The following is a 25,390-nucleotide window of genomic DNA, read 5'->3' as shown; positions in this document are numbered from 1 at the left end:
TCTGGGCTGGTGGGTTGTGGTTTCCAGGTTCTTTGAAAATAAAGTAGTATTGGGTACCTGTCTGGGCTGGGTCCTGAGACCACTGCCGTGGGTGCCAGCACTCCCCATACCAGCTGTGGGGGGTAGATGGTTACTATTGCCACCTGGCCCTTCCCACCAAGAGCCGATCAGCTGACTCCTAAGAGGCCCTTTGTGTCTTAAGGGGTAGAGATGTTGATCACAGGCATTTCAGGAAAAGATAGTTTCTTATCAGATGACACAAGTGGAGGCAGGGCAGGCCCCAAAGCAGCTGCCCAGCCTGGATGGAAGGAACCTCCAACTTCCTGGGGTTTGGCCAGAACTGGCTGTCCAAGCCAGGCCAGCCAGGTCTTAAACAGGGACATGGAGGACTCATCCTGTGAGGGACACTGCCACCAATACTGCTGGGGGTCCCAGGTAGGTCAAGAGAGAATGATTCATCTTCACAGGGACATGTCCAGGAAGAGGTGTTCTGATGAGGCTGGGAGGGCTACTTTGCTCTGGGACCTCCAGTGGAGGTGGGGGAAGGTTAAGGTGTCCCCAAGGCCCGGGATGACCAGTGAAGGGCCAGGCCTGGGCTCAGTTGGGCCTGTGGCATGACAGGCCAAGCAGCTCAGTTGACTGAGGGTGGCTGGCCAGCCTCTGGGTGTTCTCTGCCACCAGGGCCCTCTCCGTGGCCAGCAGGGGCCTGCTGGCTCCCATTACCACATTGCCGAGAGCCTGGTGGGAAGAGAGACCCACCTCAGCTGTTGAGTGCCAGCTGGGCAGGCCTAGGAGGCAAGGGCAGGATGTGGGGGCCTCAGAGTGGGTGCCTGTGGAGGAGGCTGGGAGTCCCAAGCAAAGGTGGTGTCCTCAGGGCTGTGGGTGAGTAGGGTGGCACTTGGCAGGGTCAAGAGTGCAGCCCAGTAAGGCAGATATTGGACAGAGCTCAGGGTGTATCTGACATCTGAGGGTGCCAATGCCCTGGACCTTGCAGCATCCCAGGATTAGTGGCCAGCCAAGGTGGCCAGCGGCCTCCAGAGTGGGTGGGGTGGTAGAGTGCATCAAGAGGCCCGTCGGCCCTGCAGCCTGCCCACATGGCTGGGGAGGAGGAGCCCAGGCCCACTTCACAGCCAGCTGTGCACTTACTCCAGTAGTTGCTGCCTGGGGCTAGCACATCAGCCATGGAGGACAGGAGCAGCGTGCAGTAGTTTACCTGGAAGTGGATGGGCCAGGAGATTCCAGGGCATGCTGGTGGAGCCCACCCATCTGCCCCCTCAACTGCCAGGGCCCTCTGCCACAGGACCCCTCCTCCTCAGTGTGGCCTCCATGAGGATCTACAAGACCAGCTCTGGGAGGGCACTTAGACTTTCGGGTGACAGGGGTTGGGCAGGTACAGGCCCACGTGCACCTCTGTCCTGGGACTCGCCGGCCACGCCCACAGGAGTCCACCACTCTGTCCAGGCCCTGGCCCAGCCAGCCTATCAATTTGGATGTTGGGCTCAGGGATGTGCCCACAGCACAGGTGGACAGCCTGACCCCAGGAAGCATTGGGGCCTGGAGTTGCTGCTTGCCTGTGATTCCAGACACCGGATCCGCTTTTCTTGCTCTCTCAGCCCGCCGAGGTACTTGGCAACAGAGTCCACTCTGTGGGTAAGCAAGGGCAGCTGTGGGCCATGACAGCCATTACTCCATATGGGGGCCACCTGTCCTCCCTCGCCTATCCCCCAGGCCTCTGGGTACTGAGTCTGATGTGCTGGCTCCTTCCTGTCCTGCTCTCCCAAGTGGGACCCATGGCTCTAGGAATGGTCGCATCCATGACCACTCAGGACATGGCCAGTCTGCATGTAGAGCACTTCTGTGCCCTCCCAGGGTCTGGGCCCTGCCCTGCATGACCAAAACAGCAAGAGGGGGCACAGGGCAGGACATCCCCCCAACAGGCATCAGGGAAAGGTCCCCTGGAGCCAGGGCTGGGTTCAGACCACTCGGTCCCCAGAAGGGAGGGGCCCTGCTCCCTGGCCAGTGTCCCAGCTGCAGAGCAGGCTAGTCCCTGGCAGAGCCCCTCAAGTGGGCAAGAGGTGGGGCTGCTGGGCCCAGGGACCCAGCCACGTCATGCTTCTCGCCTGGTTCCTCCGCCCTGATCCGGTTACTGACACTGGAGGTCCTCTTCCAGCTTTCAAGCAGCTCAAAGCTGACCAGTGAGAACGACAGTGGTCTTCCCAACGCCCAGGCTGGGCACCACTGCCCAAGTCTGCTGCCCCTCACAGCAGACCCAGGTCAGCAGGGCTGGGCTTGCCTGGGTCCACCTGCCACCAGGGCAAGGCCCTTTCCGTTCCTGGGCAGCCCCGGGTGTGTACCTGTGGGCGGTTTTCCGCAGCACCTCCCCCTCACTGTCCCTCCTCCTCCTCTCCATGTTGCTCAGGAAGTTCTCCTTCTGAACAGTCTCCCAGGTGACAATCTTCTGGTCCAGGGGGTCCGGCAGGTCTCGCTCTGGGGAGGTGGGAGCAGCAGGGAGTCTTGCTGGAGCCAGGAGGTGGACCCAGGGGCAGGTGCAGCTGGGCAGGTCATGAGGTGGCCCCTTGCAGAGACCCCCCTCCCCAAGCTGCTGCAAGACAGGCTGGGCCTGTGTCCATCTCCTCCGGACCTGGGACTTTGATCAGCCTAGACAGTGGAGCTGCGGGACCCCAGGACCCTGGCCTCCCCATGGCACCTTGACAGGCGGAGGCCCTCAGGATGGGTGGTGTCCAACAGGTGCCTCACCCAGGTGCTCCTGCTTTTGCTGGGCTGCCTTCCTGAAGACGCGCTTGAGCACCAGGCTCAGGTGGCTGAGCAGGATGAAGGGTGGGGCCAGGGCGGGACGCCCGTGGTATTCCACGATGAGGTGGTATCGCTGGAACTTCCAGAACATGTCGGCGTTTCCCTGCACCACCTGGAACGTGTAGCTGTGGGGACACATGGCCAGACCCCTCAGCCCACTAGCCTCCACCTCCTCAGCACGTGTGACCCTGACCCCCCTGTGCCAGGAGCAGTCTGGGCCCTTTCCGAGGCAGAGGTCCTGCATGCTCTCCCGTCTCTGGGGTGTACTGCAGAGAGGGTCCACCCACTGGCCTCTTCCCCTGCCGTTCTGCCCCCGGGTAAGCTTGGGCCACACCACCTACCCCCGAGCCCCCAGCCCCTGAAGCCCTGGGCCCTGCTTCCTGGGGGGAGGGAGTGGCTGTGGAGCCTGAGTGGACTTACAGTGCGGACTGCACCCCTCCCCACACTCTGGTCTCACCCTTGGCTTTGGGGCCAGGGAGCTGAGCCCCTCAGCAGGTGCCAAGGAGCCACCCTCCATCTGCCTGCTCCACAGTAGCAGGACAGGGCTGGTGCAGCGAGGGCAGGTGGCCTGGGAGGGGCAGGACATGGGCACCTGAACATGGCAATGAGCAGGTTCATAAGCAGCACATTGGTGACCAGCAGGAAGGTGACCAGCAGGAGGATGACCAGCCAGTTGGCATAGAGGTTGGGGCAGGAGGGCGAGTCCTCCAGCAGCAGGGGGTGGACGGAACAGTTCACACGGGCTTCTGGAAGACCGACCAGTGGGCACTTTCAGACTTGGGGGCCCTGTCCTGAGGCTGTGGCCACCAGGACACAGAATGCTGGTGAGGTGACCCAGTGTCGTGGTTCACACAGCACCGTCTGGGCATTTAGCACTGGAAGTCCATTGTGGAAGCCCCAGTCCTGGCAACCAGACAGGCGGACTGCCCAGCACCAGTGCACATATTCCACTCTGCTTGGCTTCCACCAGGAGCCACAGGCCCTGGAGGGTGGAACCGAAGACCAGGGAGGTGGAACTGAAAAATCAGGGAGCGGCGTCTGGTGACTATACGAACTAACTCCTCCATCCCTGTCTGGGAAGCCCACCATGGGGCTCCCAGCTCCAGGCAAGTCTACCGCCTTTCAGGATCACTGCTAACCCTTGACACAGCTCACTCTGGGCCGCAGTGCCATCCGGGAGCCGTCAGGCTGAGCTCCATGGGCCTGGACATGTGCATCTGTCTCCGCACGTGTGTGGTGTGGGTGTCTGCGTGTGAGCACACAGTACTCTCTTCTGTTCATTTCAGCATGTTCTGGTGCCTACCCCTCTGGGTCTCTGGGCTGTGACTGACTCCAGGTCACCTGTGTACCAGTGTCCCTATGACTCCCTCACTGGGACAAATTCCTGCCTTGTCACCAGAGTGAGTTAGAAGGCAGTGTGGGGGGTTCATGCTGTAGCCAGGGAGGCCAGGCCCCACCCTGCCCCTCCTCAGGCACCCTGGCAGCCCTCAACCCATGAGCCTCCTCCCTCCTCCTGGCGCCCTAGAGAAGTGGCCAAGCTGGCGTTTGTGATGCTGTAAATCTGTCCGATGGAAGCCTCTGGGAGGTAAGGAGACCCCACCCCTTCCCCAAGATTTGAGAAGGCGCCACTAGGCCTGCTGGAAACCAAATTGCCCCTGGCCCAGGGGCCCAGGAGCCCAGGGGAAAGACCAAGCTGGAAGTGTGTGGAGGGGCCCTGGGCCCACAGGCGGTGGGGAGCTGCGGGACCTCGGTTTCCCTCTGGGCCCAGGAGCGAGAGAGTAACTGTCTACCAGGCGGCACAGGGATCTCAGTGAAGGGCTGGGGCTTGTGCCTGAGGGCCCAGAGAGGGGAGAGGACATGGGCAAGGGCGCTCAGTGAAGCCTGACCACGGTGGCCATGCCTGTGGTGTTCATGGCAGCCCCACAGACCTTTCTAGCCTGTGCCTTCCCAGGTGGCACTGTCCCAGGAAGAGAGGGACTAGCCCAGGTCTGTCTCCTTATCCAGTGTGGAGGGCAGACACCTGGGGCTGAGTGGGCTGGACATCAGCCCCTGAGGAAGGAGGACCCCACCCTGCCCTGGCTGAGGCGTCCACCCTGTCCTCCTGCCTCAGAGGCCCAGTGGGGCTGGAATGTGTGGGCGAGTTCCCAGGGCCCCGCCAGCCCCATTCAAGTACAGGGCCTGGCTTGGGGACACCCACACCACAGGCCACATGCCCCTGATGACAATAGGTGGCACACACACGTGGGTGGGTCCCCAGCAGAAGCAAGGGTGCTGTCGGGAAGGGCCTCACCACCCTGGGCCTCTGGAGGGTGACAGGGAGACCTTGGCCATGAAGCTCCCAGGATGGTCAGGGTGGCCTGAATGACTCTGTTCTGTTTGCCCACCCTTTACCCCCTCTCCCGATGACCCCAGGCTAGGCCTGTCCCTGGCCTGCCAGGCAGAAAGTAAGTCCCTGTCAGCCTGTGGTCTCCCAGGTCTCAGCTCCCTGCCTGAGGGTGAGGCTGGGGCCTCCTGCTGGGGCTGGCCCTGCCCCTGCTGTGGGTCCGGCCTGGCCTACACAGGCGTGCAGGGCACGGGGCAGGGTGGGGGGTACTGGCAGAAGGGCCCCACCAGTCCACTCCTGCCCGGCTGTGGGCGCACCGTCAATCTCATCCAGGGGGATCTGCCCAAAAATCTGCAGGTAGGGCCGGTAGAGCACGCGGCGGAAGATCCACTCCAGGCGGCCGTCATGGGGGTGTAGCAGCGCTTGGGTGGTCACGCCGTAGGCCACGAGCCACACGCTCAGGAAGAAGAGGAAGAAGAAGACGTCCTTCATCTTGAGGACAGGGGACGGAGAGTAGGGTGTCAGTGGCCACTTGGATGGGCATTCTGGGGCTCACTACCACCCAGTGGGGGTCCCAGGTCTGGGGGATTCTTTTACCCAGAGTCGGGCCCAGGTGGGGACTGACCACCCCCCCGGGTCAGGCCCAGGTGGGGCTCACCATCCTCTCCACAATGATGATCTTGGGGCCCAGTTGCTTGTGGATGGCAAAGATGTGGATGAGCCGAAGCGTGAATACCATGAAGTCGATGGCGAGGATGGTCCGGCCGGCCTCAAATAAGGAGGTCAGCATCCTGGAGGAGGACACAGGCTGCACAGGGCTGCTGGTCCTCAGAGAGGGGAAGACCCTTCCCCACAGCTCACTGACCAGAAGGCAGCTGCCGGGCCTCCAGAGGCCTGAGTGACTTCACAGGAAGCCTGCCCACCAGCCCCTGAGAGGCCGCAAGGTGACACCACAGACCTGCAGGTGACACCGACGGTGAACAGGAAGATGGCTACCATGTCACACTTGTTCCAGTTGTCCTCCACATACAGAGTGAACTTCTTTACCAGGCGTGTGTCCTCATCCGTAAAGAAGCCCTGGGAGAGGGAACAGTCGTTGGCAGCTGCCCAGGCTGGCCCAGCTGGGGTCTGCAAGTGTCGGGGAGGACTCCTTTCAGGCTTCGGATCGACCTATTCAGGGCTAAGTCTGGGGACAAAAGCAGACCAAACTGGACTTGGGAGTCAGGGCTCTCGGTGATCAAAGTCCAGGGCCATTTTGTGGGGGGTATCCAGGCTCAGCTCTGGGTTCAGGCCAGGATCTGGGAGACCATGGTCAGGCTCAGCCTGGAGCTGGGCTCAGGATGTAACAGGGATTGAGGCTCAGGGCTCTAGGAAGACCCGAGGCCCCTGCTGTTCTTGTTCTACAGACAGGTCCAGCCCCAAGCCAGGACCTGCCTGTGGCCACACAGCCTGCAGCTTCAGAGCCAAGGGCCCAGGGCTGGGCTGGCCACTGACCTGCCGGATTTCCTCCAATACCAGTGTGAAGACCCAGAAGTAGAGGGTGATCTCAGGCCCAGATGGCCCCCGGGGAGGCGGCCTGAAGTCCACCAGCAGGACGTAGGTGAAAAGGAAGAGGAAGGCGAAGTACATGACCACGTTCCCCAGGAACACAGTCACCGGTGCCCCCCAGAACTTCCGCCAGCGTGTGAGCAGGAAGGCTGCCTGTGGGCCTCGGTCACCTGCACCCCTTGGTGCCTCCACTGGCTCCTCCATCCTGTGCCGGTACAAAGGAGGCCACTGTGGTGAGGCTGGCCCTGGAGCCCACCTCTGCCCAGCAGGGTCCAGCCTCCTGCCACCCCCACCAGCCCGTCTGCCCTACCCAGCTCCCTCAGTCCCTGACCGGCTGCCTGAGCCACACAGAAGGCTCCTCTCTGTGTCCAGGCTGTCCAGCTCCTGCAGGTCCTCCAGGCCCGTCCTCAGAGGGGTTTCCTTACTGTGGTACAGAGGGACGCTCAGAGCCCTCAGGGAGGGCACCTGCTCAGCCCTGGGCTCCCAGCCAGCAAAGTGCTGGGTCTGCTAAGAAGAATGAAGGCCCATGTGCCCCACTGAACACAGGGCTGTGGGCAGGGGGACAGAGGCTCTGGCACCTGGCTGTGGCCAGCCTGACCCACCTGAAGGTGATGAGGTTGGTGTAAATGAGGGCAGGGCAGGTGAAGGCGCCCAGCAGCCGCAGGATGGGTGTGCCTGCAGCCATGTCTCCCCACCAGATCTTGGTCAGGAACGCCTGAAATAAAGACACACTCATTGGCTGTCCCCTGCCCACCTGGCCCATGCTGTGCCCTCCGCCAGGAACGTCCTTCCCCAGGCACCTGGCGAATGCAAGTGCCTTCCCAGACCAGCTGTAGAGGCCCCTCCCACTCCACCCAGGCCCCATCCTGGTGGGAAGCCAGGGATCCTCCTGGAAGCGTGGATCCTGTCCTGCTGTGACGCTTCAATAAGGGACTGCTGGAGCCCAGGGGCCTACTCTGAGGAAGTGAGGTCTCCATAGGCAGGAAGAGTCCGGCTGGCAGAGGGCGCAGGAGCTGAGTCACCATGCCCAGCCCCTTCATTGCTGGGATTGGGGAGGGGCCTGGCTGGGCTGCCTGGGCCCCTCCAGCCCACGTCGCCCCAGCAGCCTTCCCCTGGCCGCCTCTTACCTGCACGCCATCATGGGCAAAGAAGGCCTTGGCGTCCGCCTCGGTGGCCAGGTGCAGGCAGGTGGTCCGGCTCCAGCTGCGGTTGCGGCGCACCAGCAGGGCGAAGGCCCGGTCCTCACTGTTGCTGTAGCACTCGGAGAAGAGGTCTGCCCAGCGGGCCCTGTCTGCTGTGACTGGCCCATGCCCACCCTGTCTTCTGCCCCCTCAGGCCTCCTGCGCTCTGGGGCACTGACCATCCCTGCCTGGCTGCCCAGCCCCTTACCTAACCTTTGTCCTTCTCTGGCCCTTCTCCTCTCCTGTCATAACTGTCACCCCGAATGTCCTCCACCTGCAGCAGGACCCAGCGGGGGTCCAGGGACATGGGGCTGTGCTGTCTCTAGCACACGCTTTCTCATTTAGGACTCCAGGGCTGAGCTCCACCACCAGGAGGAGCCACCCGTCCTGTTCCACCAGGGAGGCCACGAGGCAATGGCCTGAGGGGAGCCCGGGCCCCTCACTGACCTCCCACTCCTCTCCCACAGTTGGCCTGCCCGCTGTCACTTACCCAGGGCCAGCTGCTCGTACTTGGCCTCACGCATAGTGCGGGCCACCTCTGCCTCTGTCTCCAGGTGGGACATTTCTTTGAGGATTTTACAGGCGGCCAGGGCTGCTGCCACACCCTCCTGGCCCTGGGAGACGGGGTCTCAGGAGGTTGGCCCACCCAGTCCCCACCTCCCAGGAATCCTGAGGAAGCCCAGACTCAACCCGGGGCCCCGGGGCCACTGCTCACCATGGCCCAGAAGTAACTGGCCATCTCGTGGCGGTTCTGCAGCACAGCCCATAGGAACAGGTCCCTCCAGGGGTCCTCGCTTTTCTGGTTGAGGTCCAGCAGCCACTTCTGGCCGGTGGGCCTCTTGGCCGGCCCCCTCTCCTGGAGGACATGTGGACATCAGGCTCCAGGCACGGCCCAGGCCCCAACCCCTGCTGTACCCCTACACACCACCTTCCTCCGGCCGGCCGCCCGGCTGTCCTGGTAGAAGCCGCGACAGGCATCATGCAGGAAGTCCTTGAGCACGCGGGAGACCTCGTGCAGGGAGAAGGTGGGTGGCCCTGCAGGCAGGTCCCGGGAGCGCTGGGCACCCAGGCCAGCCAGTGTCAGCCGGCCCTCCTCATGCTTACGCTGCAGCAGGTCAAAGAGCAGGCTTTTGGGGGACACAGAGCGGTAGAGCTGCTGCAGCCGCCCATACGTCAGGAAATCAGCCATGTTGGCACCGCTGTCCACAAAGAGGCGCACGAACTCGGGCTTGTTGCTCACCAGGGCATCCATCATCACCTCCTCCAGGTCGCAGGACTGGACCCACCCAAGGGAGGGAGATGGGGATAGTGAATGTAAAGGCCAAGAGGCCGCAGCCCAGGAGCCCTGTCCAGGGCTAGCCAGCACTGATCCCCTCCCCAGGACATCTCTGCCTGTCCCCTATGCTAGGGATGGCACAGGGTGGACAAGCTTGCTCCAGGGCAGGAAGGGTCCAGATGTGCTGGTGAACACCAAGGGCACTGGGAGCCCTGGGCTTCGGGCTGGCCCACACCAGCCTGCCCCTGCGGCTACAACAGCTGGGCCAGAATGGGCCAGTCAGCAGCCCCAGGACATGTGGACATAAGGCTGTGCCTGCCCCAGAATGGGCCCTGCCTGTTTTAGCTAGAATCAGGGACCAGGATGCGTCACAGGGTCAGGGAGGCACCTTCCACTCCACGTCCCCACTGAAGATCTCACTCTTGGCGATGTCCACGCGGTCCCAGGCCACAGCCAGCTTGAGCTCATCCAGGTAGTCCTGGGCCTCTTGGCTGTGGCTCTTGCAGGCTGTGGGGAGAGTGGGAGGACGTTGAGAGCCCCCAGAGCCCAGGATGCAGACACTGGAGGTCTGTGCTAGGATTTGGGGAGACTTGAAGGGAAGCGGCCACTGCCCATCACGAGCACAAGACGGTGAGAAGCCAGGCCCCATGGGCGCCCTGTCCCCTTTAGGACCAGGTCCAATGAAGCAGAAGGATCCTCACAGTAACGGGGCCTCAGATGACATCCAGGTATTGTGGTCACCTCCCAGCACTGCTGGTCCAGGTCCTCTTCCCATGGGCAGTGTGGGGCAGCATGGTCCCACATCCCACATTCCCTCCATGGGGAATGGCTTTCACCCACAACTTGGCCCTGCAGGGTCACTGGTGTGGGGTCCTGCAGCACCTGGCTGCCTGGAGACCCCCTCCTGAGAGGAGGGTAGAGGGTAGAGTGCCAAGGTGCCAGGCCTCGGGTTCTCAGGCTGCTGGGACCCAGCTGGCTGGTGGGAAACCGTGGGGGACGCCCGCAGAGAGGGCTCCTGGGGCCTCCTCTTCACGGGAGGGGCACAAAGCCCAGAACCACCCACAATCCCAGTGCATCCCTGGAAGGGCCCTCCCGCAAGCATGTCCCCACCCCTCAGCCAGCACTGCCCTCCCAGCCTTGGGCCTGTGTCCAGCTGCCTGAGGTCAGCCTCCCTGTCTGTCTGTCTAAAGCACCAGGAGTGACAACGGAACACTGCCCTCCCTCCCAGGCCACAGTCGCTGGGGTCTGTCCACAGAAGGGGTCACTGCTCAGTCGTGAAGGGTGTTCTGGCACCTGCTTGATCTGGGGCCCCGAAGACCCCGAGGGAGGGAAGCCAGGTGCAGAGGCCACGCACTGTTCCCCATTTCTGTGCCATGCCCCTAGGGGTCAAGTCCACAGAGGTCGAAAGCAGAGGGGCGGTGGGGGCATGGGACCGTGGAGGGTGGCTGCTGGGGGTGGGGCTGTTTGGGGTGACGGAGTTCTGGAGGGTGATGGTACAAGGACTGGTGAAGAGGTACAAACCACTGGACTGAGCGCCTTAGATATTTTTAAATCGTGTGTGCATGTGTCATCGGATTCCCCAGCACAGAGCACCTCATGGATGTGTGCCACCTTCCCCACCTGGGAAGGGCAGGCAGGTGTCCACCATGAATGCTGGAGGGCCACCTGGGCCGAAGTGGCCTACGTGCTGTTGAGAAGACACCCTGCTCCTCTCACCTTTCACCAGTGCTTTGAGGATGACGGTGTCCAGGTCCTCGGAGCCTTCCTGCTCGAAGTCGTACACGGTAAGCAGGTGCGGGTGAGAGGTGATGTTCTGTAGCTGTGGACACCAGGAGAGGCCCTGAAGGGCACCCATGGCACGACTGGTGGCAGTGGGCCAGCAAGGAGCCCAGCAGAGTCCCCAGCTGGGTGAATGTGTGCCCACCACCCACTGGTCCTGGCTCAGGACCACCCACAGACCAGGAGCTGGTTGCCAAATCCCTCTACCCGCCGAGGGCTGGAGTAGAAGCAACCTGGGGTCCTGGCAGTGGTGGGTGGGCACAGAGATTGCACTGGCCGGAATCCCCAAGAGCCAGCCCACCCCAAGATGAGTTGGAGGACAGAGGAGGAAGATCAGCCCCTCCCGAGTCCCCAGGCAGCACGTACCAGCTTGGTCCAGTGCACAATGGCCTCCCAGGAGAAATGCTCACTGGGGAACTTCTCTCTAAACTGCTTCTCAGCCACCTGGGGTACCAGGAGGTGGGGCTGGCTCACCAGGGCAGCAAGCACGTCGGCGATGCCACCTGAGCCTGCCAGGATCAGCCAGGGGGCAGCATGCTCCACAGCCCTGGAAATCCTCTGGGATAGGGGCAGAGTGGACCCTGAGTCACTCCAAGTGATATCTGCATGTACCTTTGGGGACATCCTCATCCCTCCCTGCCTGGGGACCTGCCACTCCCTGCAGGATGCTCTGGACATTCAGGGGCCTTCAGCCCAACCCCCACTCCCTCCCCAGCACCTACCTCCAGGATGCTGGGGTCACCATTGACCAGCAGGCAAAGGACAGGGATCTCGATGCTACTAGTGCCTGCAGATGAAGCAGCCATGAAGTTCCTCCAGATACCCAGGATGGGCCCAGCTGGGAAGGTGAGGAGGAGCCTGGGGACCTTCCCCATGATGTGGGTGACCACCCAGACCCCAGACTCTCGAGCTAGCGTGTTTCTGGGCACAGGATGGTCAGAGGCTTTTTCTCATGAAAGGCTTCAGGCTCTATGCCAAATCCCAGGACCAAAGGGACCAATTCTACACCTGTACTGTCCAAGATGGCCCCCTGTGGCTAGAGCAAGTGTATGGCCGTTTTTAAATTTTACTTTTCTTTTTTTAGTTGATGTGTTACAAGTATATGCCGTAGTGGGGCTCGCACCATATGCACACATGCACGTAGCCAAACCTGGCCCATCTCTTGCCCCAACACCTTCCTCACCTGGCCACTTAGATACCAGGGAAGGCAAAGGTAATGGCGCACTCCTTGGCTGCACCAGAGGAGCAGGGCAGCCTCTCGGCCAGCGCAGGATGCCCAGCAGGGCTGCTGTCCCCCAGCAGGCAGCCCGAGCAACTCCAAGAGGCAGAGCGGGGGCCTCTTCCAGGCTGTGCCCCCAAACAGGAGCTGACAATGAGACTTCCACATATGAAGTCCCCGAGGGGCCAGGACCTGCCTGGGTCTTCCAGAAGGACCCTGGGTCACCGCACACTGCAGGAGAAGCCTGGATCACCCGCTGGGGAGCTGAGGGCTGGGGGGCCTCTGACCATGAGGGGGCCTCCCGACTGAACTGCCAGGGTAAACTGGGGCTGGTCACAGGTGCCTGGGGCTGCCGGGGAGGCAGGGCTGCCCTCCCACCTCATTCGCACTGCTGGGCACGCTCAGATGGCATGCAGACAATTCCACTCTGTGCATTGATATTTACATCCCTCGTACCCGTTGTACCTTGTCTATAAACGGCACTCACACTAGTGTTTCCCTAGTAAGGTCAGCTCTGGAGCCTGCCACTGGCCCACGCTGCCTCCTGGTGGCAGATTGCCTCATGGCAGGTGGTGGTATGGGCCTCCGGACTTAGGGGCCTCTTTTTCCTTCTCAAAGATCCAAGTCCATGGCCAGAGCCTGCAGCCAGGACAGCCCCAGCAAAAATGGGGCCAGCGCGCCCTGCCGTCTGGCTGGGGTGTCACCGCCCAGCTGGGAAGCCGCTCTGCCGCCCCCGCCCCGCCCCCTCCTCCTCCCAGGCCTGGTCGCCCAGGTCTCCATGCTCAGGTGTGCTGGGGGCCTTTTGCCTAGAAGATCCTTCCCTCTCCGCGGGGCTCCCCCACCCCCTGCTCCAATTCCCTGCGGCCCTGGTGGCTGGAGCAGGCCTTACCCCCATAGCTGGTCCTCTGCTGCGAGATGTACTTCTCCAGCCCCAGCCGCAGTTCTGCCAACCCGTCCCCCTTCCCTGGGGTGTCCGGCTCCACCAGGATGAAGTGAGAGAGGTTGCTGTCCAGGGCGCAGAGGGGGCTCTGGCTGCCCCCATCGTCGGCTGGGTAGTGGATGGGGGTGTTCTCCTGGGCCATGTAGGGGGAGAGCCTCAGGTGGCAGAGTCGCTAGGCCCTGTGGCTGGGTCTGCCCCTCCCCCACACGTGCACAGGGCCACAGGGGCATGGGCTTTACTCCCTCCACCCCTCAGGCGGAAGGAGGCTGAGCTGCTGGGCCCAGGCCTCCCGGACACACAGAATCATAGAGACAGCCAGGACTGCAGGAACTCCTCCTTCTAGACTCTTCTGGGCTGGAGTCCAGACTTCCCTGGAGCTGCCTGGGCCTCTATCTGGCCATGTGGCGATGGCCTGGGTGGGGGATGTGAAGAGGGACCAGCAAGCAAAGCCACATGCCCAGGGTTTCACAGGGCTCTGGGACTGTGGCCAGGTTGTGCCCCTGTGGACCCCCTGAGAGCCAGGTCCACCTCCAGAGGATCTGCCCTCTGAGCGATGCTGCCACCTGCTGGCGCCTGGTGGACCCGCGGCCCCGTGCTGGGCCCCCTCCATCTCCAGCTCTGTGTCCTCCGCCTGGAGCTTCACTCTGTGGCCCTAAGCCCCTACTGCCCCTGGAGAGTCCCTGAGGGCAGGGACTGGCCTGTCCACTGTGCCTTCCAGCCTCCCAGGCCCACCGAGACCCCAAGGCCGTGGTACCAGGAGCCAGCTACTACCTGGGCATCTAGAAGTTGATGGTGCAGAATGCGGCCCAACGAGGCAATGCCAATGGCCACCACGCGGACCTTGGTGGACGTGCTGGCCAGGGAGTGGTCACGCACAGCCTGGCCGACATGCCGGGCCAGGCCCACACGGAGAGCGCTGGTCAGGATCCAGGCGCCTAGAGGGATGGGGCCAGGCGGGGCTCACTGTGCCATGTGTCCCAGGTCCTCCCCAGCTGGCCTGCCAGGTCCCACAGATGGGCCCGGAGTCCTCAGGCCTGGGGGCCAAGGTCGGGGTGCTCGTGCTGCCTTGAGGCAGTGATGGGTAAGCTGAGGCCTAGGGGAACGGGCACCTGCCCAGCGTCTCTACAGCTTGGAGCCTGGTTCCTGAGCCCAGGTCTGCAGTGTGGTCATGCAGCAGCAGCCCCGAAACTCTGTGCCGCAGAGTGCGTACTGGGGACCCCGCCCCCCATTGGTTCTTCCCAAACCAAGCAGGCCACGGCTGTGCCCTGTGGCTGTGCGGGCCAGGACCACAGCACCGCCGTCAGCCTGTGTCTGGGCGCACATCAGTCTTCGTTGCTATGGTCGTGTCTGCAGAAACCCCGAATCCCCCTCCGGGCTGTCTGATAGCAAAGCTAGCCACCAAGTAAGCCCAGGGGCTTGGTTCTGACCCCAACAGCTGGCCACCCACATGCTCCCCAGGGAGGGGAGGTGTGGTGGACCCCACCCTTGATGCACCTCCTCCACTGGCTCAGGTGAGTGACAGCCAGGGCCTCTCACTATGGCCCACAGGCCCCACGAGTGGAGGTGGCAACTCCGGTGGGGGCCTCTGCCCACTATGAACAGGCACCAGCGGGGAAGGCCCTTGGCCTCACCTGTGTGGCCTCCCCACGAGCAGCTTCCACTACAGCCTGGTGCCCTGCGGAGCGTGAGTGGGCAGGTGTGTGTAGGAGGGGAGGGGGTGGGCAGGGCAGGCCAGGTGGAGGCCCTCACCTGTGCTCTGAGCCGCCTTCACCAGCCCCTTACGCAAGACGTCCCGCAGCCAGGACTTCATGGCAAAAGGCCTCTCCTCACCCACCAGGGACACCACCAGGTTGGGGGCCGGCAGGTGCCACTCAGCCAGCAGCAAGTCAAAGAGAACAGAGGGGGCCACGCTGCTGGGCACCTTCACGAACTGTGGAGCAGGGTACCCGTGAGCTCCAGGGGGGCTGGAGGGCACTGGGCATGGGGTGTGCTGGGCATGGGGATATGGGACACCGAGGGAGCTCTGGGCACTGGGAGGGGGCGATGCACACGTGTGCAAAAGTAGAGGCCCCTTAGACCATTTGTGGAGCAGGACGGGTCCAGCTTGGACCTCCATGTGGCTGGTCAGTCCCAAACCTCGCTAGCCTGGCTTCCTCCTCGGGGAGCTGAGGCCCCGGCAAAGGAGAGTTCCGGGCACAGGGGCCGCCAGCGTCTCCCAGGCCTCCCAGTAGATCCTGGGCAGTTCCAGTTAGTGCTAGGGGACAGGGGGCTGGGAGAAGACAGCAATCTGAGCCCACCAGTCTGAAAATCTGCCTGTCTGGTTAGGGGGCCCTGACCCTGGCCTTGGGGGACAGTGGCCCAGGACTGAGTGAGCAGCAGGTCCTGCTTCCAGGGAAGGAAGCGGACGCAGGGTCCTGACTGTGCTGAGGGGCGGCCACCCCTACCTTGCTCCGCTTCTTCCCGGACCCTCCAAAGTCCAACTCGCCCCGACACAGGCCCAGCCCCTGCTCATCTCCTGCGTCTGGGGGACTCCCAGGACAGTAGCCGTGGGCGATCTGCATGGCGGCCTCTCTGTGGGGACACAGTAAGCCCTGAAGATGATGAACCCAATCCCAGCCTCCCTCACTGTAGTGAGGGAAGACCCCTCCCCAGCCCATAAATCTGCAGAGATTTGGGGACCCTGAGAGGCAGTCTCTGCTCTGGTGACCTGCTCTCAAGCCAGCCCCTACCTGTGACCTCCAGCCTCAGCATGGCCCAGTCAGGCTCCCCCAGGGGAGCGCAGGGATGTGTCCAGCCCTCTGCCCAGCTCTGGTCCTGCTGCTCTCCCCACCCCAGGCCCCTGCGCCCAGCCACACACCCCCACCCTCTCCAAAGGCTCTTGTTAGGAGGGTCCTGGGGACCCCGAAGAGACTTGGCAGAGGAGCGGCAGTGTTTAGCCATGCAGCCACCCCAGGGCAGGCATGAGGACACCCAGGTGCTCCTGAGCAGGCAGGTGCCAGGGCCTGGGGGTCATGTGGAGGAGGGGACTGCCCCTCCCTGCCCAGAGCGCAGAGGCTCCCAGGGTCCCGGGTCAGCGGCAGCACCTCACCCCATCCCAGGCTCTTCCCACCCAGTTCCTGACTCAGCAGATGGAGGGCCAAGAGGCTGCCAGCACCGTGCCCTGCCCTGGCCCTGTTCACAGGACCTTCTAGAGGTCACATCCAAAGCTACCAGGGGTCGGGGCTCAGGTACAACCTGGAAAAGCCAGGCCCCAGCCCCATTCCTTGCAGCAGGGACCTAAGGGGCCTAGCCTATGTGACCTAGAGCCCTGTCCCTCAAGATCCCCAAGAAGCTCCCTGGCCGGTGCCTGGTGTCACCCACCTGCCAGCACCAGCCTTAGCTGAGCCTAAGTTGCTTAGGCCCTAAGCAACTTAGCAAGACCCTGTCTCAAAATAAAAAGGGCTGGGGTTGCAGCTCAGGGGTCAAGTGCTCCTGGGTTCAATCCCCAGGACTTAAAAATAATGAATAAAAGAGAGAGATGCTTTGGCCAGCATACTTGCTGAAAGTGAAGTTGCCCTTCTTGATACCTCTGCCCTTTTGTGCATGAACATAAAGGAAACAATGATTTTTAAAAGTTCAAAATGTATTAAGTTCATGTGGATCATTTTGAACTTAATCAAATGAACTTTTAATGTAAAACTTTTGAGTTTCTAACTATGAAGAGGCAATTTCTCCTCCCTTTAAATTGTAATTGTGCCTAGAGTCTAAAACCCCATAAAAATATCATCAATGCTGGGTGCTATGGTGCACGCCTGTAATCCCAGCTACTTGGGAGGCTGAGGCAGGAGGATCACAAGTTCAAGGCCAGCTTGGAAAATTTAGCAAGACTCTGTCTTAAAACATTAAAAAAAGGGTGGGGGACTGGGGATGTAGCTCCTCTGGGTTCAATCCACAAAAAGGTTTTTTTTTTTTTAAATATTTATTTGTTTTGGTTGGACACAATACCTTTGTTTTTATTTATTTATTTTTATGTGGTGCTAAGGATTGAACCCAGGGCCTTGCACATGCTAGGTGAGTGCTCCACCATGAGCCACAACCCCAGCCCCACAAAAAGATTAAGAAAAGAAAAAGGATATGCTAAGATAAGGTCCCCCCAAGTGGGTGTGACTGGTGTCCTTGTGGGAGGGGGAGTTATGGAAGGCAGAGTGTGGAGACAGGCAGAGTCCGCAGAGATGGCCTGGGGCAGGGCCTGGGGCAGGGGCAGCCCTCAGGGCAGACACCACCCTCCGCACCCTGGCTTAGGACTTCTGGCCGCCAGGACTGTGAGAGTGAGTTCCTGTCATGTTCGGACACCCAGTTTGTGGTCCTTTGTTAGGCAGCTGTCCATGTGGCCACTGACCAAGATGGACTAGAGCTCAGCTGGCCCTGCCCTCCTGGGGCCCGTCCCCCTGAGCCTGGCCTCCTCGTCCACCAGGCCTGGAGGCTCTTTCATGCTGTCACTACCTGCTGGCCTCTGTCCCCTGGGAATGCAAATCCTCCCCACTTCCCACTCCCAGAGAGGAAGCTGGCGTCCAGGGCCCACAGAGGGGCAGGATTTGCATGTGGCCTTTCTGAGCTGGCAGAGTGGTTTGATGGTTTTGAACCGGGGTCTGAGGACAAGACCTGGCTGCGGGTGGGGCAGACAGCACATGGGCAAAGGGCCACAGACCAGCTGCCCAACACCCTGGAAAGGGGCCTCTCCCAGTCACGCAAGAAGAAGTCCAAGATCCAGGCAAGGCAGGGCTGTCCCCCAAGCCTCCAGGGAGCATCCCCTGCCTCCTCCAGCTCCGGGGACTCTGAGTGTCCTTGGCTTGTGGCCACACGGCCTCTTGTGTGTCTTTGTGTCCTCTCTTTTCCTTGTAAGGACACCAGTTGCCGAGTGGGGTCCCCATCCTCCCTCAATCACATCTGCAAAGACCCTATTTCCAAACGGTGTCACGGCCTGAGGTTCTGGGTGGGCACTGGTCCTTCTTGGTGTCCCCCCACTGTCTAGGTATAGGGCCATTCCTTGCCACATCTGGATACGTGCTCTGCAGCAGGGTGCGAGCTGGACATGCTCTTTGGCCCAGGGTTGCAGGGGCTGGGGGGGAGTTTGGTATCAGAGGGCCTTAGCCCTGGTGCTGCCCCTCAGGGGTATGACAAGGGTGACGTCATCTGCTGTCCCGTGAACTTCAGGCCAGGGAAGGTCCCACTCTTCTCTCCCCTTGATCCCGGTGAGGAAGGTGGTAGGTGGCCTTGCCACAGGAGGGCGGCTGTGGGGCTCCCTTACCCCTGAAATTCCTTCCCCACAAGGCTAGCCCCACCTGGGTGCTGGGTGGCCCGGGGTGCGGCATGCCCTCCCACTGGAGGAACAGCACCCAGGGAGTTGGGGACAGGTCACGGGCCCAGGCCCCAGCACGTCCCACAGTCTGCCACCTCTTTTCTGGCTCAGGACAGGAGGGTGCCCCTGAACCCCTGGCCTTCCCGAGGGCCCAGACAACCACCACACTGGCTTCCAGCCCAAGGGCTGAGGGGCATTCGGACGGGTGCCAGCCCAGGCAAATGGGGCCACCAAGGGGGAGGGCATGCAAATGGCCAGGGATTTGCATGAGCAGGTGTCCAGGTCTCCAAGGCCCTCCTTGCATGTTCCTGGAGGAGTGGGGGACCCGGCCACTGGGGGTCCCGCAGGATGCTGAGACCAGAACTCCCAAGAGGCAAACCACGCAGACCCCTGGCCTTGTCAGTGAAGGTCGGGGCCCTTGCAGGGCAGATGGCCAGGCCAGCTGGGGTCTGGCACTGAAACAGCCCAAACAGAATGCATCCCTGACACAGGAGGGGACGGCCCGGGCAGAGCTGGGTGTGAGCCCAGGTCCCAGTCCACTCTGTCCCCCAGTTCCCTTGGACTCCTGGCAACCTGCCCCAGGAGATGTGCTGTAGGTCCTGCATACAGCGGGCACAAGGTGGGCGGCGTGCCCATGTCCCCCCAGCAAGGACCCTGGTCTCCCTGGAGGGTGACATGTGCATACAGCTGACGGGGCAGCCGAGCCTCCCCTGTGGCCCTTTGCGGGCCTCTGAGCACCTCCTGGCCCCCAGGTGCCACACATATCCCCTGACATGTCTCTGATTTGTGGGGCGCCCGCCACCCAGACCCTCCAATCGCCAGGTGGCCCCTGCCCTCACGGAGGTGGGCCTGCTACCCCACAGCCCAGGAAGAAGGGTCCTGTCCCGCTAGAGAAAGGGGCCCAAGGCAAGCAGCAGGGAGGTGGCTGCAGCCACACAGCCTGGCCCCCCGCTGCCCACCCTTGGCGGGAGCGGGCTTTCCCAGGCTGGGCCCTCAGGAGCCTGCGGTGGGGCCTACCTGCCTGCTGTCCCCCGCTGCTGGCCAGAGTGGTGGAGCGTCACCCGCAGCCTGTGCCTGAGGCCCTTCCCCTGGGCTCCTCACCCTCCCCGCCCACCACACCTGGCACGCGGGCAGCCAATGCGGCCCCAGGAAGCTGGTGAACGATGGTGCGGAGCCAGCCTTCCTCAGGTATGATTGGCTAGACCCCAAGGGCACCTCCGCACCCACTGCTGAGAGGTCTCCTGTGTCTCTGTCATTCCTGCAGCAGGCCTACCTGGGGGCACACAGCCTGGCCAGGTCCACCAGGGCCACACCCGACACCAAGTGGGACGGGGCCCCTTGCTTCAGTTCCCACCAACATTGATTTCCCCAGCAAGTGAGAATGGGAGGTGCCAAGGGCCTGGGGCCACTGCTGGGCGTAGGAGCAGCTGTCCCAAGGACAGGCTGGCAGAGGGACCGTCCTTCCCCCTGTGACCCATGGAGGCCTCGAGACAAGCCCTGGGTGCACCGGTGGCATCCACTAGCAGGCAGCTGCTCTGGGGATGCTGTGTGGGCACGGCCCCTGCCGCTGGCGGTCGGGCGAGGTGACGGTGGGCCAGCCTGCCCTCTGTAGCCCTGGCTCAGACCTGCTTACCCCTCTCGCTCCCTCACCAGCTGGGCCTCAGCCCGTCTTAGAGCGGGGATCCCGCAGACCAGCTTCCTGGAGTTGGGGTGACAGTGGGAGGGCCTGAAGGGGGCTTCTGTGAGCCCCTTTCCCACAGAGTCCCCAGGACCCTTCCTGGCATCTCTCATGCCCCAGCTCCAGGTGGGTGGGGACAGCGGCCGGGCCCACCAGCAGCCACCAGAGGGCGCCCCAGGACCACGGGCGGAGGCCCACAGGCTTGGTCCTGGGCAGGAGGGCTCAGGTCACTCCCACAGTGGCACCTGTGGGCAGGGCTGGGCCTGTCCCCTGGTCCCCAGCCTCTAGCTCCCGATACATGGGACTGCAAGGCAGGGACCCCAAAGCCATGGGGCCTGAGACCCTGAGGGTCTGGTCCAAGTGGAGAGGCCCTTCTCCAGGTTCCGTGAGGCAGGACCTGATCCCAGCCCTGGGCAAGGCTGGAAGTCCAGCCGGAGCTCACACTCGCCCTGCCAGCCTGGAGCCTGGTCCCACTGTGTCTGGGGGTACGAAGAGTGAGGGGTCCCTCAAGACTTAGACTGTGGGAGTGGGGGCAGCGCTCCCCAGCACTTCCTCCACCCTGCCCCGCCCTTCACCTCTGGCCCCCTCTGACCCGAGGGATGGCAGCAGCCACGCTCTGGACACCCCGGTCCAGTACCAGGTCATGCTGCTTCCTGCCTAGAACCCTCTGGGACTCCCTGTCTCCCTGACAAGGACCCTGAAAGAAGCCGTGGAACTTTGTCGCTCCTGCCTGGCCGCCAGCACTCTTCCCTGGAGCCCTTCCCGCCTTCCTGTCCCCTGGGCCTCAGCCGCTGGCCCTTCCTCCCAGACCCTCCGCCCTGCCCACGCCTTCCCGGTGCCTCCCTGAGCTGTCCCCCGCGGCCCCGGTGCTGTCTTTCCGAGTGTCTTGCATCTGAAATGACCTTTCATTTCCTCATTTGCTTGTCTGCGTCTGCTTCCCTCTTGGGACTGGACACTGGGCACTTGCTGCCCCTGAGCCCAGAATGTGCCGGGACAGGACACATGTTATCAGTGATGGGGTGGCTGCATGAGGGCGCGTGGGGGCCGCCGGGGTGAGGTGGGACTCAGCTGCCCACCCACTCCCTGGGCTGTGCACTGCCCCAAGGGGAGAGGTGCCAAGTGCCCTCAGGAGGACGTCCAGCTGGCCACCAGAGCGGTCTCTGCCCGCCTGCCCTGCAGTGACCTGGCCTCCTTTGTTACAGGCCCCGTGAGGGAACTTCCTCTTGGGAGGGCCACACCCATAGAGCGAGCTCCAGCAGGGCCTGGCCTGACCCCCACCAGGCCTTCTCTAGGAGCAGGACCCTTCCAGACCCCCAGTGCCTGCCAGCTGCCCACGCGGCCCACCTGCCCCTGTCATGCCCTGCGCGGGAGGCAGCCACGCTCAGAAGTCAGCCCTGGTGCCCAGGAGGGCCAGAACCCCCGGTGGCCTGAGCACCCCCCTGGAGGCCCTTGGGCCTGGTCTGGCTCCCTCCTGTCCCCTCAGGAAGCCCTTTGACAGGTCCACCTCACAGTGTTCCTCCCAGGAAGGGCCCCGGCCTCCCTGGGGACCACACGGAGGAGTTCAGCCTCAGTGGAGGGAGGCAGGTGGCCTGTGGCCCTCCTACAGCAAGAAGGGATGCAGAGGAGAGTCCTGCCCAGCACCTCACTGCTGACCACCACTGGTCAGGGACAGCAGGGCCACAGCTCTGCAGGGTGGAGCTACTGCCCAAGGTTTCTGACCAGCCCTGCTCACCCAGGAGTGGAGGCCAGGAGCTCAGAGAGGCCATGCGGGGACGTCTGCTCCCCCCACCAAAGTGTCATCCACTCGGAGGCTGCCCAGACACCAGCCCCCCACTGCCCCAGGAAGATGCTGCGCCCTTGCTGCCCCCACCCCAGGAGTCCTGGGCCCCTCCTTCCCGCGGCCGTTCTCCCCGCCGTCCACGTGCGTCCTCATCCCTCACAACAGGCGGTTCTCCCTGAAGCAACCCCGCAGGCTCGTCCCAGGCCAGGATCGGAGTCCAGCAGGCTGGAGCCTCGACTGTGGCCCTGCCCTGGGAGGAGGACCAGGAAGGCAGGGGATCCCCTGGCAGCACCTGCGGTGGCCTCCTGTGCCTGCTGCCCTCCCTGGACCATCAGCCCTGGAGGGGCGACCTTGCTCCTGTCCTGCAGGTGGGGACAGAGGCCAGGTAGGCAGCGTGACCAGCCTAAGCTTAGCCAGGCCTCAAGGCTCCACCTTCCAGGCCATCTCGCCCTGCGCTCCGGAGCTCGTGTGCACTGGGCTTGGTGGCCACTCGGAGGAAGCAGGCCTGCTCTAGGCAGCACAGGAGGCTGGCCAACTCTGGCCACCAGGAGCAGGGCTGGCTGGGGGAGGCCGAGCAGCCGCCTGGGCCCCGGGGCCTGGGGACCCATCTGATGTGGGCGCTCTGTGTCCACTCTGCCTGTTTGTGCCTGTGTGTGAGTCCCCTGGTGTGTCCACGCAGAGCTGGGGCTGCAGTGTGACCTTCAGTGACTGGGATTCAGGTCCCATCAGTAAGTGGACACAGTGATGATGCGCCCCCATAGGTAGCCGTGCCAAGGACAGTGCCCTGGACCTGCTGAGGACAGATGGCACCCGGAGGACAGGCCAGGCCACGGGGAAGCACGAGAGCAAGTGCCCGCACGTCTGTGTGTCAGTGTGGACACCCATGTGTGGACCTTGTGTGTGTGCATAAGTGTGGACAGTGTGTGTGTGGACAGTGTGTGTGAGTGTGGACTGTGTGTGAGTGTATCTGTGGACAGTGTGTGTGTATGTGTCTGTAGACTGTGTGTGTGTGTGTCTGTGGACTGTGTGTGGACTGTGTGTGTGTGTGTTTGTGTGTGTGTGGACAGTGTGTGTGTGTGTGTGTGTCTGTGGACAGTGTGTGTGTGTGTGTGTCTGTAGACTGTGTGTGTGTGTGTCTGTGGACTGTGTGTGGACTGTGTGTGTGTGTTTGTGTGTGTGTGGACAGTGTGTGTGTGTGTGTGTCTGTGGACAGTGTGTGTGTGTGTGTCTGTGGACAGTGTGTGTGTGTGTGGACAGTGTGTGTGTGTGGACTATGTATGTGGACCATGTGTGTGTGTGTGTGTATGTGTGTGTGGACAGTGTGTGTGTGTCTGTGGACAGTGTGTGTGTGTGTGGACAGTGTGTGTGTGTGGACTATGTATGTGGACCATGTGTGTGTGTGTGTGTGTGTGTGTGTGTGGACAGTGTGTGTGTGTGGACTATGTGTGTGGACAGTGTGTGTGTGTCTGTGGACAGTGTGTGTGTGTGGACAGTGTGTGTGTGGACTGTGTGTGTGTGTGTGTGGACAGTGTGTGTGTGTGTATGTGTGTGGACAGTGTGTGTGTGTGTCTGTGGACAGTATGTGTGTGTGGACAGTGTGTGTGTGTGTGTGTGTGTCTGTGGACAGTGTGTGTGTGTGTGTGTGTGGACAGTGTGTGTGTGTGTGGACAGTGTGTGTGTGTGGACAGTGTGTGTGTGTGGACTATGTGTGTGGACCATGTGTGTGTGTGTGTGTGTGGACAGTGTGTGTGTGTCTGTGGACAGTGTGTGTGTGTGGACTGTGTGTGTGTGTGTGTGTGTGTGTGTGGACAGTGTGTGCGTGAGTGTGGGCTGTGTGTGTCACACACAGCACACGTCTGTCCCTGGGCATGCTGTGAGTGAGTGCAGGTCAGTCTGTGTGGACACTGCAGGTGTCGGTGTGAGCGCACGTGTGTGTGTCCTAGTGTGCTGCACTCTGGCACGGGGCCTGTGGGTGCAGGGTGAGGGAGCACCCACCACTGCACCAGCCTCTGACCAGCCCGCAGCTCCCTGGCCCCACCTCACAGATTGTCTGAGCAGCTCGACTGCTAAGTGCCAGATCCTGGGCCAGGTGGCCGGGAAGACCAAGTGACTGTGGGAAAGAGAAACAGAGGGCAAGAGGTCGGGGGTCGCGAGTTTAGACAAGCTGGTCAAGAGAGCCTCATGCAAAGGTTATTCTACAAATAACAAGGAAGGACGGTCCACCCATGGGTCCCTCTGTCCACCCCTCACCTACTTGTCATGATCCACACCATACACGGGCCTACTCTCCCACTCCAGCCATCCAGTGTCCATCATTCACCCACCCGCTGGTTCACCCACCCAACCCCTTGTCCACCCACCACAGACCACCTGTCCATGCTTTATGTACCCACTCGTCCTGATCCACCCATCTTCTGTCCAACCACTCACCCATTCATTCCTCTATCCCTTCATCACATCCCTCCCTCCTTCCATCCACCCACCCACCTGCCCACCCAGCAATGTCTATAGATCCCACTCAACATTAATCTGTTCATCCATCCAACTACCCACCTGTCCATTCATCCACCCATGCACCCATCCACTCATTCCTTCTTCCCTACGTTGACTATAGAACCACCACAATCCACCCGGCTTCCACTCACACCCATCCATGTATATATTTATCCGTGAATCACCACCCACCCTCCCATCCATCCATCCATCCATCCATTCACCCACCCACCCATTTATGTATCCATCTCCACATCCATCACCACCACCACCATCCATTCACCCACCCACCCATGTACTCATCTACCTACCCACCATCATCCTTCTACCCACCCATCCACTCACTCATCCCTCCAACCTCCTACATACCTCCCCACCCACCCACCCACTCATCCTTCCATCTACTGAAGCACCCCCAGCCAGCCACCCATCAACTCACCTGCTCATTCAGCCACAAAACCATCCACATCCCTGTCTACCCACCATCGCCATCCGTCCATCCATCCATTCACCACCCATGCATGCTTCTGTCTCCACATCTGTCACCATCTGTCCATTTATTGGTCCATCCATCCACCCACCCACCCACCATCATCATCCATGCACTCATCCACTCACCCACCCACCCATCCGGCCTCCTATACACCTCCCATCCACCCACCACTCATTCATCCATCCAAATACCCACTCATCCATGCATCTGTCTACCCAAGTATCCCCAGGCAGCCAGCCAGTTAGCCACCTGTCTGTCCACCGGCTCATCCACCCATAATACCTTCCACCTCTCTGAATAGCCGCCCGTCACCATCCACTCACTTATCCACCTGTCCAACCATCCACACAGCCACCACTCACCCATCCACTTCCCTCTCCAGCCATCCACTCACCACGCACTCACTTCTCAGCCGCTGGACTCACCAAGATGGATGAGTCAGCTCCTGGTCTCATGATGCCACACGGCAGAGGCGGCGTCTCCCAGGCCCTGGGTGCAGATGGGGGTTGGGGTTGGCCCCAGCCCTCA

General features: G+C 61.9%; 1 protein-coding gene across 1 annotated transcript; it reads right to left on the bottom strand.

Annotated features, from left to right (window-relative positions):
- Nucleotides 1–193: 193 nt before the first annotated feature.
- Nucleotides 194–15,641, bottom strand: Trpm5 (transient receptor potential cation channel subfamily M member 5). Its single transcript, XM_076842958.2, has 24 exons — nt 15,525–15,641; nt 14,830–15,010; nt 13,852–14,015; nt 13,030–13,213; nt 11,644–11,708; nt 11,288–11,479; nt 10,859–10,961; nt 9,531–9,649; nt 8,792–9,142; nt 8,582–8,722; nt 8,357–8,480; nt 7,813–7,958; nt 7,288–7,400; nt 7,017–7,109; nt 6,632–6,890; nt 6,096–6,214; nt 5,796–5,928; nt 5,455–5,629; nt 3,407–3,560; nt 2,758–2,939; nt 2,355–2,487; nt 1,572–1,644; nt 1,147–1,213; nt 194–738 (listed from the first exon to the last, which is right to left on the bottom strand). The coding sequence occupies exons 1-24, from the start codon at nt 15,639–15,641 to the stop codon at nt 632–634; spliced, it is 3,495 nt and encodes a 1,164-aa protein (XP_076699073.2). The 3' UTR covers nt 194–631.
- Nucleotides 15,642–25,390: the final 9,749 nt, after the last annotated feature.

The sequence above is a fragment of the Callospermophilus lateralis genome, chromosome 2 (assembly GCF_048772815.1).
Source record: "Callospermophilus lateralis isolate mCalLat2 chromosome 2, mCalLat2.hap1, whole genome shotgun sequence".
NCBI lineage: Eukaryota > Metazoa > Chordata > Mammalia > Rodentia > Sciuridae > Callospermophilus > Callospermophilus lateralis.
Note: the sequence above shows the minus strand (reverse complement) of the source record. Positions and strands in the feature narration are given on the sequence as shown.